This window comes from Salvia splendens, chromosome 14 (genome assembly GCF_004379255.2).
Source record: "Salvia splendens isolate huo1 chromosome 14, SspV2, whole genome shotgun sequence".
Classification (NCBI taxonomy): Eukaryota; Viridiplantae; Streptophyta; class Magnoliopsida; order Lamiales; family Lamiaceae; genus Salvia; species Salvia splendens.
The window spans coordinates 1,739,689-1,753,927 of NC_056045.1; the positions used below are offsets into that span (position 1 = coordinate 1,739,689).

The 14,239-nt window shown below is 38.6% G+C and overlaps 2 protein-coding genes across 2 annotated transcripts; one reads left to right on the forward strand and one right to left on the reverse strand.

The window, feature by feature from the left end:
- Positions 1–1,262: 1,262 nt before the first annotated feature.
- LOC121765467 (kinesin-like protein KIN-4A) lies at positions 1,263–9,350 on the forward strand. Its single transcript, XM_042161643.1, has 26 exons — positions 1,263–1,632; positions 2,225–2,371; positions 2,454–2,603; positions 2,697–2,950; positions 3,450–3,637; positions 3,716–3,840; positions 3,961–3,997; positions 4,101–4,192; positions 4,317–4,427; positions 4,647–4,760; positions 5,046–5,133; positions 5,279–5,391; positions 5,474–5,572; positions 5,664–5,777; positions 5,885–6,001; positions 6,080–6,160; positions 6,361–6,432; positions 6,669–6,762; positions 6,844–6,875; positions 6,963–7,060; positions 7,185–7,283; positions 7,387–7,608; positions 7,868–8,030; positions 8,112–8,252; positions 8,323–8,630; positions 8,907–9,350. Exons 1-25 carry the CDS (start codon positions 1,507–1,509, stop codon positions 8,548–8,550), a joined length of 3,105 nt encoding a protein of 1,034 aa, XP_042017577.1. The 5' UTR covers positions 1,263–1,506; the 3' UTR covers positions 8,551–8,630; positions 8,907–9,350.
- Positions 9,351–9,705: 355 nt separating this feature from the next.
- Positions 9,706–12,778, reverse strand: LOC121766080. Its single transcript, XM_042162417.1, has 2 exons — positions 12,098–12,778; positions 9,706–10,340 (listed from the first exon to the last, which is right to left on the reverse strand). Exons 1-2 carry the CDS (start codon positions 12,248–12,250, stop codon positions 9,972–9,974), a joined length of 522 nt encoding a protein of 173 aa, XP_042018351.1. The 5' UTR covers positions 12,251–12,778; the 3' UTR covers positions 9,706–9,971.
- Positions 12,779–14,239: the final 1,461 nt, after the last annotated feature.

Here is a 14,239-nt window from a genome sequence, read left to right on the forward strand (position 1 = left end):
ATAATTATGTATGTTTTTTGTTTTAAATAAAGTGGTTGCATTTTCTCCGTATTAGTGTCGAAATTGTTTAATTCCGTAAATTATTTAATTTGGTGAATTTGTGAATTTTTATTATTGTGGGAAGTCCGTCGAGATGTCCTTGGGGGGATGTTCTTATGACGTGACAGTGCAGTGGAATGTCCTTATGACGTGACAGGAGGTGTTTTTGGAAGTCCGTCGGGATGTCCGCCGGGACACCCGTCCCATGAGAAATTTCGGAATATGGGTTTAAATTCGCTGACCTTTCGAGATAAGGGATTCAATTCGCTTACCTTTCGAAATATGGGTCTGAGACATGCGAATTTTTCGGAATAAGGGTTTTACACCTTTTTATATTTATTCTTTTCATTTTTCTTATTATTTCCCTTCCAATAATTATAGATTTACTAAACTATCCTTTAATCTCAGTTCCTTAATCCATGTGACAAGAACCGAGAATGCAAACAGACCACTCCATTATGATACAGTAGAGCTCAAGAATGCACTGAAGATGAAACTCGTGCTTGCAAGTAGTCAGCTGAAGCAGAGAATAATAATCAATTAAGTGTAGGTCAGTTTCAATCCTCAGCCGTTAATAGACAGTAGTTTGTACAAACCGTAGAAGGGTCACTATCACAAAAGGCTTCAAGACATATACTGCAAGCATCATCGCATGCTTCCTGAATTCCCCCTTCCACAAAAGCTGCAGCAGAAGTCAAACTGCTCGATACATTTCCTTCTTCCATCTGTCACGGAGTTAAAATATTTAACAAAGCAGATAGCACAAAATTTCTTTAAATCAAACTTTAGCAATATCAACAGTCCGAAAAAAATAAAGGAGCAGTAGAGCTCAATCAACCTCATCATTTACCATAAAACGTAAGTGGTAATGATACAACAGAATGCAAACTTAAGTGGTAATGTAAACAGACCACTGGTAACGGAGAACCTTCAATAACTAACGAGTCCCTGATCTTAGAGTACTAACATGATCTGACATCAATCTAGTTTGAGAGATGAGTTAAATGATAGTTTAGTAAATATATAATTATTGGAAGGGAAATAATAAGAAAAATGAAGAGAATAGATATAAAAAGGTGTAAAACTCTTATTCTGAAAAATTCGCATGTCTCGGACCCATATTTCAAAAGGTAAGCGAATTGAATCCCTTATTTCGAAACGTGAGCAAATTTAAATTCATATTCTGAAATTTCTCCCCATCCCATTGAGTGGATGCTCTTACTCTTTACTTCTCTCTCTCCATTATAGTAACAATCTAGTTGGCAGTCTCCCTAGCTTCTTCTCTCTCTAGTTGCAGCATCATTTTCTGCTCCAAGAATTTCTCTTCCTGTCTTTTCACCCTTCTCTTCTGTGAAAAAATTCCAGCTAACTGTTGGTCAAAAAAATCACACATTTGGATTTTATTTCCATTTGGGAGGGTGTGTTTCAGCTAAAAATCTAATCTTGCTTGCTTCATTGGTAAAAAAAATGGAAACGAATTCATCTGGTGAGGATTGCTGTGTGAAGGTGGCGGTGCATATAAGGCCTCTCATAGGAGATGAGAGGATTCAGGGATGCAAAGATTGTGTCACTGTACAACCTGGGAAGCCTCAGGTACTGCAATGTGATGTGGGTTTTTGCTGAAAGGGGAAGAATGTGTTTTGGGTTTCTTTAGATTCCTTTGGATTCATTGTTTTTACTCTGATTGGATTGTTGGGTTGGGAGAAAGATCTGATCTTTGGGTCAGTTTGAGTTTGTAACATTGTAATTTTGGGTAATTTTTTGGATTCATGCATGTTGAAGTTTGAGTACTTGATCTGGAGTTTTTGCAGTATTGGATTTTTTAGTTTGATTTTTACCTTTATTTAGATTTTATGGTTTCAAGAAGATAAAAAAAGGCAGAAATTTGGGCTTGATGGTATCAATATCTGGAAAAGTTTTATGTTTTCTACAATCTGGATACTTCAATTTAGTAATCTTTACTGTTTGATTTTCTTTCCCAGTTCTGAATTGATTTTTATGAAAATTTCTTTCCTAAATTGTCATTTTTTGCATTTGTTTTTTTTTTTTTAAATTTTTTATGGGCATGATTTTTCTGTTTATTCTAATTCTTGGTCACAGAGATAAATTGTGTGTTCGGCTGTTTTTATGCATTGTGTATTACTTTTGTCTTATCTTATTGGTGTTGGTTATGGCTGTGATGCAGGTGCAAATTGGGACACATTCGTTTACATTCGATCATGTTTATGGCAGCAGTGGCTCCCCCTCGACTGCCATGTATGAAGAGTGTGTTGCGCCTCTGGTTGATGGCTTGTTTCAAGGATACAATGCTACTGTGCTTGCCTACGGACAGGTGCTGTTTTGTTTGAACAATGGTAGCAAAATCGATGTGTTAGTTACTATCTGAAAGAAATGTGGTTTTCAATATGTTGCAGACGGGGTCAGGGAAAACATACACCATGGGTACGAGTCTCAAAGATGGAGTCCATACCGGGCTCATTCCCAAAGCCATGAGTGCTTTGTTCAGCAAGATTGAAATGCTGAAGCATGAAATTGAATTCCAATTGAGCGTTTCCTTCATTGAGGTTCGTTCTAACACCTTAGTTTGTAGGCCGTCACATGTTAGGTTACTTGCAGTGGTTATATAATGTTTTTTTTTTGTATTTGGATGATTGAAGATTCATAAAGAAGAAGTGAGAGATCTGCTCGATCCCAGTTCCACTCACAGACAAGAGATAGCTAATGGCAACGCTGCGAAAATGACCAGCCCCGGGAAACCTCCAATACAAATTCGTGAGACATCGAATGGTGTAATTACACTTGCAGGATCTACAGAGCGTGGTGTGAAGACACTTAATGAAATGGCTGATTGCCTGGAGCAAGGATCACTAAGCAGAGCGACTGGGAGTACGAACATGAACAATCAGTCGAGGTTGGTAATGCAGTGGCAATCAAGCTCCCTTTTTGTCTTTCCAAAGAATGCATAACACTTGACTATGAAATACGAACCTGCCTTGAGAAGAATGTTCCTAGGATCTCATCGTTCGAGTATGTGCAAAACTTGCAAGTAGATGACAATAACTCCTAACTCGACCAGGAAAGAATGAAATAAAGAAAATTTGATCTTTGACTATAATAGGCTTAGATGACTTGATGCAGCAACAATTTGATGAAAGGAGACTGGACTAGTTCTGTTATTCCATAGTATCAGGTTGAGAATCACCGTTTTTTGGTGTTTCATGACCATTTCAACCGAAACTGGACTAGACTGTTTGTGTGTGTATTCATCAATTGCAAATTAGATTGTACAAGTTCAAATATACCGATTTCACTGGAGAAACCTAGTTTTCATGATACAATCTGATGCAGAAAGCATCCTCCTTAAGGTGTTGCAGTCATTGATAAATGTGACATTCCTCTTTTTCTTTCAGCCGTTCTCATGCCATCTTCACCATCACGGTGGAGCAGATGCGTAAACTTCACCCCGGTAATCCTAATGACAGCAATTATAATGACTGTATGACTGAAGAGTATCTTTGTGCGAAGCTGCATTTGGTGGATCTTGCTGGATCAGAGCGCGCGAAGAGAACTGGATCTGATGGTCTACGTTTTAAAGAAGGTAAGGAAAAAGTAAGCTTGCTGTTGATTCTCCAATCAGCTTCTCGTTCCAATGTTTTATAGCAGCCTTTTTGCACAGGTGTTCACATTAATAAGGGGCTTCTTTCTCTTGGGAATGTTATTAGCGCACTCGGTGATGATAAGAAGCGGAAAGAAGGCGTTCATGTACCATATCGTGACAGTAAACTCACTCGACTATTGCAGGTTCGACATCGACTCATTATTGATGAGAAGGACTTCAGCTTCACAATAATGTAGTCAAGTTTAATATTCTACCAAGCAATTGTTATGTTTTTGAAGTTTAACGTCTTCGGGTGTTGACAGGATTCTCTTGGTGGCAACAGCAGAACAGTAATGATAGGTATTATCTTTTACTGGCTTGAACCTTATATTTTCGAAGATTTCAGTGAAAACTCGAAGACTGCAAAGTTCCCTTCTCTTATATTTGAACTCCCTTTCTCCAGCATGCATTAGTCCTGCTGACATAAATGCGGAGGAGACTTTGAACACTCTGAAATATGCCAATCGCGCTCGGAATATCCAGAACAAGCCTGTTGTAAGTTATTAGTGTGTTTTTGCAATTTTCTCTTATAGTTCAGCATAGCATTTCCCTTTTGTTAGACAGCTACTGTTGTCAAAAAATCCTTTCGGTGAGATCAATTTCCTTACTGAATGACCAGGTTAATAGAGACCCCATATCGAATGAAATGCTGAAGATGCGTCAGCAGTTGGAATTCCTGCAAGCTGAACTATGCGCCCGTGGTGGAGGAGTTTCATTTGATGAAATACAGGTAAACTCGATGTTTCGTATTGTCGACCCCCTTCGGGTAGGAAGTACGTTTCCGGAAGCATTACTTGTAGACTTTTCTCAAGATTGCTTTGCACTTTTCTCCACACTTCCCTTTTCTCAAAATATTTGTTGCATTAATTTCTCAAAGAGTTGTCTTTTAAATGATCTGTAGAAATCTACCAAAGATACTTGAGAATTGTTAAAGGAAATTACTATGCAGGTTCTCAAGGACAGAATTGCTTGGTTGGAAGCTACTAACGAGGAGCTCTGCCGAGAACTAAACGAGTTTCGAACAAGAGGCAGTTCGATAGAGCAATACACAGACAACATGAAAGTAAGTATCTGTATATGTATGTATATAGGCAGCATAAGTCTCAAAGGGGGAGTTTACTTTTGAGGATCAGCCTAGATAGATGGCTTGGAACTTTGGGATATCCCAAGGCCCTCGATAACTCCTATCATTTGAGCCAAATTTGTTTGATTCGTATCCCATTGAAGAGTGGGGTCGGACAATTCCTTATAATGGTGATAAATATACTCAACCAAAGCAAACACCCCCAAAGAGCAAACGACTCTGTGTAGTATCCCATTCTAACACCAAAGAACTACCATTTTGTAGGTTGGAACCAATGGTGCCATGAAAAGTGAAGGCCTTAAGAGGGGATTGCAGAGTATCGAGTCGAGCGACTACCAGATGAGTGAAAGCAGTATGTTTCTGTGCTTATACTCGATGTACCAATTTAGTAATATGAATCAGGGTTGACTACAAGTTTTTCAAATCAAGAAACCTTTCTTGATTCACTCAAACTTCACACTTCATAATTGGGAGATTAAGTTATCGATGTTTTGTAGGTGATTCTGGAGACATCGATGAAGATACGGCAAAGGAGTTGGAACATACATATTTGCAGAATAGTATGGATAAAGAGTTGAGTGAGTTGAATCGACAGTTGGAGAAGAAAGAGGTACCGTTTGAGTTCTCAAATGCAAATCCTTACTGTTCTCAATCCATGTTACTTGTTTAGCTTACACGAGCACATCTTGCAGTCAGAGATGAAACTAGTTGGTGGATACGACACCACCGCTCTTAAGCAACACTTTGGAAAGAAATTAATGGAACTTGAAGAGGAAAAAAGGACTGTGCAGGTGTTATACTCTGACATAACAATTGGATATATATATGAACATAGATATATTTAATAGTAAAGTTCTTATCTTCATCTATTTATTTCTGCAGCTCGAGAGGGATCGGCTGTTGGCAGAAGTTGAAAACCTTTCTGCTAATACTGACGGGCATACACAAAAAATGCAAGATGTCCATTCGCAGAAACTGAAATTTCTCGAATCTCAGGTTTTCCTATTTTCGTTAAAAACATTTCCAAATCAGTTTTTCTTTCTTCTATTAATCTACCAAGATTTTTATCCTTAAAATTATTTTTTTCATTTCTCCAACAACAGATACAAGAACTTAAGAAGAAACAAGAGAATCAAGTGCAGCTGTTAAAACAGAAACAGAAGAGTGACGAAGCAGCGAAAAAGTTGCAAGATGAAATACAATGCATGAAGGCACAGAAGGTCAGATTTTACTTTTGTCGATGAATTTTCAACTTCGCCTCTGCATGTTAGATTTTGATGTTTTCTTTGTTCTTGTAGGTTCAACTGCAAAACAAGATAAAGCAAGAAAGTGAACAGTTTCGACAATGGAAGGCATCTCGGGAGAAGGAACTGCTACAGGTAATTGTTTGACAATGTATCCCATACGAAAAGCATTTTCTAAGTTGCAAAACAGAATCAAACAAGAAGAGGAGTTACTTTTTTAATACAAGGATTAAGTATGTCTTTTTCATCCACATAAATCATCAATAAGTTTTTTGGGAGATGTTATCAGGTTATGTCTCTTTTTCTGAGTTTTTATCTCGACTGTCTGTATGCAGTTGAGGAAGGAGGGGAGACGAAACGAGTATGAAAGACATAAACTGCAAGCACTGAACCAGCGCCAGAAAATGGTGAGATTCTTACCTATGCGGATTCATGGTTCTCAATGCCCATTTTCAAGTTTTATAAAGAAAATAAGAACATTACAAGGAAATTATTGCAGATTGTATGTTGATTGCACTCTCTGCTTAGCATGATTTTTGCATTAAACATAGATGTTCTCGTAAAATTCATTAATTAATATTCTGATCACCTTATGTTTGAGAATCTAAATTGTTGTGTTACAAAATATAAAATTTAATTTCAGGTTCTTCAGAGGAAGACTGAGGAAGCTGCAATGGCTACCAAAAGGTTGAAAGAATTGCTAGAAGCACGAAAATCTTCAGCTCGTGAAAACTCTGGTATGCATTATTTGTTGGTTAACATAGTATCCTACAGTCATTTTCATTTCCGCTTGATACTCATTTTACATCTCTTTCCAGTGACAACCAACGGGAATGGAATTAATGGGCAGGTAATGCCTTGCTCAACCTCATAGATCAGATGTCAATCTTTTCCCCCATTTTGATCAAACCAAATAAAGTTCATTATAATTTTACAGAGCAATGAAAAGTCCTTGCAGCGATGGCTTGCGCATGAGCTTGAAGTTATGGTCAATGTTCATGAAGTTCGTTACGAGTACGAGAAGCAAAGTGAAGTGTATGTAGCATTTAAAATTTGATTTATTGGTCGAGCTCTTGTGTGTACGAGTGCATATCTATGTGCTTCCCGGTAAAAATGCTAACCTAGATGTATTTGTGTGTTCTTGTGGGATCATGTCCAGACGAGCTGCATTGGCAGAAGAGTTGGCGGTTTTGAGACAAGTTGATGAACTTGCTTCGAAGGGAGTAAGCCCTCCTCGAGGAAAAAATGGCCTTTCTAGGTTAGCTTATTTCTCTATCATCCTGCATCTATGTCTTGACTCTTGAACCACCGATCATCTCACAAACCCATATTACTTGATCTGTTGTTCGTTCTATTTTCAGGGCATCTTCAATGTCACCAAATGCAAGAATGTCAAGAATTGCTTCTCTTGAGAGCATGCTGAGTATCACATCAAATTCACTTGTCGCAATGGCTTCACAGCTTTCAGAAGCAGAAGAACGAGAGCGTGGTGTCATTAGTCGTGGACGCTGGAACCAGCTACGTTCTATGGGAGAGGCGAAAGGCCTGCTTCAGCTTATGTTCAATCACCTTGGTGATGCAAGGTATGCAAAATGGAAGCACTCAGTTACTCTTTCACGCAGTGTATATATGCTCCTTCGTCACCTACAGTCCTCACTTCAGCAACTACATTTCCACTTCATAGTAACGGGTAGATAAGTTACACTTATGATATAAAACATAAATGGATACAGAGTCGAAAAGTTATTATTAAACAGCATTCGGAGTTGTGGCTTTTGTGCAAAATCATCATCTGCATTAGTATTAGTACACACAACTTTATGGACTTCATGCCATCAACAGGTGTGAACTGTGGGAAAAGGAAATCGAAATCAAAGAGATGAAAGAGCAAATGAAGGAACTCGTGGGATTACTGCGACAAAGTGAAGTCAGAAGAAAGGAAATGGAGAAAGAGCTAAAATCGATAGAGCAAGCTGTTGCTACTCCATTGTCGACACCACCATCCGTAAGATTTTTATATAGATTTTTTGAAAAAAATTCTTCTTTCTTTGTGTATTCAAGTGTCGTGACGTTTCTGCTACTACAGGACTCTCTCAAACACAATTACATGAGTGGTCCACTGTCTCCAATTCCAGTACCAGCACAGAAGCAACTAAAATATACAGCCGGGGTCGCTAATGGCTCGTGTAAAGAGTCAGCAGCATTCGCGGCGGACCATGCACGGAAGGTTTGTTTTATCTTTACTGTTGCTGCATAGGGCTTTCCCTTTGGCTTACACCAAGTTTCGTTACGTCCAGATGGTGCCTATTGGCCAATTATCGATGAAAAAATTAGCCCTCGTTGGACATGGTGGGAAACTCTGGAGATGGAAGAGGAGCCATCATCAGTGGCTACTACAATTCAAATGGAAGTGGCAAAAACCATGGAAGCTCTCTGAATTGATCAGACACAGCGATGAAACAATCATGAGAGCGAGGCCCCGTCCACAACCTATTTCTGATGTTATGTACAGAAAAGGTCACTAGCTTACTTCTCTACATTGTACATCCTTTACTCACTCCAGCTCCCAAGAGACGACCCATGGAAATACACTGAATAAGTGAAGGTGAGTCCGTCAAGTGATTATTTCTTCCGTTTTGATAGACTGAGATCACGATAACCATATGCTGATCAAAACTATAGAATTAGAACATTAATCACACACTTATATCTGAAGGTTTGTTATCCATCGCCTCTTTTATATCTAGAGACGTATACATATTCCTAACAAAAAAGGTCTATAAATAAGCACCTAATCCATCTTCAAGAATGTTGAACAGTCATCAAAGATTACATTGTCCTTGTGCTGTTCTCTGACTTAATTTTCACTGCATAAACGCAGGTCGAGGTATAAGTGGCAGTTGGAGAACGTTGTCTGTAGTTAGTGAATATTGGTATAGATATATATGGAGTGGAATGGTTGTTTAGGAGTGGAGTTTTGTAGCTATGAATCTCATCAGTCGCGTCTTGTGGGACCGTTGGCCTCTGTGATACTCGGAGGAGACTGCTATTTCGTCGAGGATGGGTTTATATTAGGTCTCTTGGAAGTATTCATTTTTTGTTGTATATACTTGTCCAGAGTTGATCTTTGTTTAGGGGGTTTTAGTGCTTGTGATTTTTGTCCCTTTTATTTGCAGGGGTTTGTGTATGTTTTTCACATTTTTAATCTCTTTTTCTGGTATTTTGCCTCTTTTGTATATTGTGTGTAAGCACAATGTTGGTTTTGTTTAGAAAACAGTCAGTTATACTTAGTCAAAGATATATATTTATTTTTGATTTGTGCTTATTTGTTGTGGATTTTTCATGAATTGCCATTTTTTAGCATTATGTGAAGTATCATCTCTGCAATTTTTCAAAAGTAAATTATGACACAAATGTAAATTCCTTATCAATGATAAGGTCTGAGGCAGGGTGCCTCATTTGGGGTTGGCTGCCAGGAAATTAGGGTGTGGCCGTCGAGGCAATTTCAGCGCTGCTATATCCGGCACGCGAGACAAAAATATTGCCATGCATCTTTGCCAACGTCTCCGAAGATCAAATGAGCATCCTATTTAGCTACACCAGCCTAAGGTAGAACTAAGCATCCCTACCAAAATAAGACTGTTGACCAACCAAATCAAATATTTGAGCAACGTACAACATAATAAAATAGATAGCACTCTGTATTATTTCATCCAGTAAGTCAATTTGATGATACAAAGTTGAAAGATACAAAGGTATATTTCACATAAAATGGTTCACCAGATTCACCGGTACCCCAATTCCACACCTGAGGAAAGAAAAGTGGTGCTCCGTTTGCAAGAAATTTCATATTAAGGCGCTCTAATGGTAGGGCATAACATACATCAAGATCAATACGTGCATCTCCAGAAATGTACACGACTAACCTTAACACGAGAAAGGTGACTCAGGCTTTATAACACCAGAAAGCATAGTGCTCCTCTTTACGTTGGTTGCTAACGAGACCCCCACACTGCAAGCAGACGAAGCTGCTCCCATCAGAGAATGCGTCAAGCATGACCTGCCTCCTCCCTGTCTCAGCAAGGATTGATCTCTCTTGAGGATCGGGCTCGATTGCCTCCTCCTCACTTTTCGTTTGGTGGGATAGTTCAGGCTGCAAAGGGATGGCCTCCGCAATTGCACATTCAGCAAACAGTGAAGCCAACTCATCAGCAGCAGAAGTGGCTTGAATTTTATTCATGTATAGTTCTTGAGCACGACTCAGACCTTGAGATACAGCTATGTCTCCGCCTTGTATTTTCATAGCCATGATCACCTTCATAGAACATAAGTTAGACCCAAGAATGAAAATACATAAGGATAAACGAAAACAATAATTCAACATATTAACTATAAAATACCATAAAAGAATTGTGATAATTCAAATAACCTACTTTGTTCAGTCGATAAGTTTCAACCACCGAGCCTCCTATTCATTTTATGTCGGTTAAAAAAGATCATGGAATAAAGATAATGCCACTATTTTAAAGTTAATAATCATATTGTAATATGAATGAAAAGCCCTCAATAGTATGAAATCTTTGTCAAGGTAATAGAAAAAAATTTATCTACCAAAGAAGCCTACACAAAATAGGGGATTGAAAGGCTCACAAATCATTTGTGACAGCGCAGCCTAATACACAAAATCAGGACATAAAAAATGTTTTATCTACAAAAGAAGCCTGCACAAATCATTTGTGGACAGCTTGCTGAGTAAGTTAACTTGTTTCGTGGATATATCCGGGGAACGCCAAGTCATAAAATGCTGGGGAAGTTAATAAAGTAAATAAAGAAACATAATCAGTGCCTTGTAAAATCATTCACAAGAAGATCTGCAATCAGTTTAATTTCCAGTATCCATTTTTATCTTCCTTTTTAGGAATCTTAGTTGTAAATTGTAATAGATATATATTGATTTGGTAAATTTATTTCTGTACAAAGTATATTCTTTGAGTCATAAAACAACTTCCTCAGTTCGAAATACATGTAACTTTCATATGTAATTCATCATATTTCTTAATCACCTGATTCATGTATCAGTGAAGCACCTGTACAGCATGTCACTGGTAACTAAATTTGGTTCTATGCATTTTATCCCTTTTAACCCATAGGGGTCACAATCTTGAGGATACTTATGAAATCATGTAACAAATTACTTTCCAAGCCTAACATTTTTTCTCTTGTAATATCGAACAGTTGGAGCAGTAAGGAGAGGCTCTGTATATATCATGTAAAACATCCAGCACATAACATTGATGAATGCTTTCCAAAATATCAAGCCACTGATTTTGAATCACAAAACATCCGAAGATATGTCAAATTTACAGTGTGAAAGCATGTTCATCCTATTATTAACTCCAAACCAAGCCTAGAACTTATCAAAATTAACAATTGTGATAATTTTAATCTGTAACGAGATTTTCTAGATGCATCATTCAGCTAACATCCCTCAATTCGTCCATATCTATATAATTATGCTGCTCATGCCAACCTCACCAACTTGCCATCGCTAACAAACCATTTCTCAAAGACACAATTCAGCTAAGTGCATGGGGAATATGAATTTCACTAAAATAAAACTTAAGGCTTCATATACATGAGTTAGCATGTAATACTTGCAGCCACAATCTTAAAGGTGTACCACATCTCTTCAAATTAAACTAAAGCCGAGCTACGCTTTTCTTTCTAGAATATGATCAATCTCAATAATGTTTAAGCCTTAAAGGTGTACCATCAATAATCTATCTCAATTATATCCTCGAAGATAACTTCTCTATTTTCAATAACCAGAAGCAATCATCTATTTTCACAAAACAAATAAAGCCGTATCTTATGTTCGTGATAGCTGCATCACAAAAAATAGCAGCGAAAAAAAAACAAATCATCCGACGAAAACATAAGTGCTTGGAGAAGGTAAATTCCAACAATTGAACTGATCACAACTGCAATCAAACTTGCATTCAAAATTAACAAAAAGTAATCAAAAGATTCAAAACATTAAGAAAATGAAAGCATACAAGGGCAAAAAATTACCGCTTCGAGTGCCTGGGAAGGCTTGCCTTGATTAATGAGCTTGCGAGCCATCACCAGCAAATTCCTAATACGGTTAGGGTCAGAAGCGAGGCCGACCTCACGCGGCGGAGCCTCGGCCTCCGCCTCCATCATGTCGGCGTCGCCACCGCTCATGGCATTACAGTTCAGTTTCTCGATTCCTCCTTTTACTGTTTCGCAATGATTTTCCTCCTTTTTGGGGGGTAAATATTTTCGCAATGAATTGAAAGCAGATGTTTCCAGCAAATTCTGGTGAATTCAGTTTGATTCTGATGATTTTAATTCTTTTCGGGGAATTTGGGCCTACTTTATGCATCTCGAAATTGGACCGGCCTATTTCATAAGAATTTAATTAGGCCTTATTAAAATTGGGCCTAATAATCCCCTGACCGCCGGTGCAACGCCTCCCCTGTTTCGCCGGCACGGCGGCGCCTCCCGGCCACCCGATGACTCCATGTAAATGAGTTTGATCATTTCTGATTTTTTGAAGAATAACGCAATAGAATTTCCTCGGCTATCCTTCATTGAATTCGACTGGCTTGATTCAGTAGTAAAGGAACAAGGAAAGAGAAGAGAATGAACCAAGAGCAGCAATCGGCTCTTCTCCGCTCTGCATCTCGCTTTCCCATGCCCGCAGGTGCTACACATGTTTTACCTCTGCTTTAATTTCGACATTGCGTTCTAATCAAAGCAATTTCCCTCGCAGGAGCTAAATTTTCTTATGGAACATCGGGATTTAGGGCGGATGCCTCGTTGCTGGAATCGACAGTGTTTCGCGTGGGGATATTGGCGGCTCTGCGATCCATCCAGACGAGGTCGGTGATCGGGCTGAGGATCACCTGTGAAACAGCTGCTGGATGATTTCATTAAGAAAGAAAACATTATACTTGAAGGAGCCCCTTTGTTGACTCATAATATTTGAATGTGATGCAAACTTTGTGCGAGTGAATCCTCACCGTGGATTATATATACCACCTTTCTTCGGCAAAATTCCAAGAAGGGACGCCATGCAAAAATGTATCCGCCATTTGGACCCTGAAAAACAAAGTTTCCAGATATGGTATAAACGCGAGAAGCTCTCGCGTGTTTAACTAAACACGCTTGAAGCTCTTGCGTGTTTTAACTAAACACGCATCAGGCTATCGCGTGTTTAACTAAACACGCGACACGCTCTCGCGTGTTTCGGGTAGACACAAATTCCAGCCCAAACGGCAGAGACCTCACTTTCCACTCGCGAATTCACTTCCAGCTCGCTCAATCTCTCACTCTCAGCGACGGCCAACGTTTCTAGCCGGCGAAAATCGAAGTGAATCCGTGATTTTGTTGCTCTAATTCCTATTTTAAGTGGTGTTAGGTAATTATTGACTATTAATTTCAATTATCATTGCTATATGTTAGTTAGTTATAGATTTAGGGTTTATGGCATTGAACTTGGTATTGAATTTTCGATTTTAATTTTGTTCAATATTTATCTAAGTATGTTGAATTTATAGTATATGATGTTATGTCGCACTTATTTTGCAGGTTTAATGGTGTTTGTGAGTTTATATTGGGATGGGAAAATTATTCAGCTCCCAGGTTTGGGTGTTGCTTATGATCCCCCTCGTGCAAATTCATTTATTATATTGAATGAAAAGATATCATATTATCAGCTTGTATCAATGATATGTGAAAAAATTGGAATTGAGTTGGATGCACATACGATTGATTTAACATGGAGGCATCCTGTGGTTTTTAGTGGAGTGGTGAATTATATAGCTACACCAGTGGATGCTAATTTGTTGGAGTATATGTTTGGTGAAAATCCACGTCAAATTGAACTTTTTATTGAATATACTCATGTTCCCACTGCGTTGCAATTTGAACCACCTATCACTCATCATGATGTTGGAACATCTAGGAGAGATGGTTATCCTAGTTTTGACGTCGGGATATCTAGGAGGGATGATGAATATCATAGCTTTGAATTTAACACATCTGGGAGAGAGGTTGATGAACCACTAGATGTACCAAATTTGACATCTGGGAGAGAGGTTAAGAGCAAGACTGTTAATCTCGTGCAACAATCCTACGGCGTCTGCTGGGTCAAAACCTCGCGACATCTGAAATATACGTGCCAATGTC

Coding starts and splice junctions, on each gene's coding strand:
- LOC121765467 (XM_042161643.1), top strand. CDS start 1,507: ATGGAAACGAATTCATCTGGTGAGGATTGCTGTGTGAAGGTGGCGGTG. Junction 6,002..6,079: donor AATGCATGAAGGCACAGAAG/GTCAGATTTTAC, acceptor TTGTTCTTGTAG/GTTCAACTGCAAAACAAGAT. Junction 7,061..7,184: donor TACGAGAAGCAAAGTGAAGT/GTATGTAGCATT, acceptor GATCATGTCCAG/ACGAGCTGCATTGGCAGAAG.
- LOC121766080 (XM_042162417.1), bottom strand. CDS start 12,250: ATGAGCGGTGGCGACGCCGACATGATGGAGGCGGAGGCCGAGGCTCCG. Junction 10,341..12,097: donor CTTCCCAGGCACTCGAAGCG/GTAATTTTTTGC, acceptor TGTTCTATGAAG/GTGATCATGGCTATGAAAAT.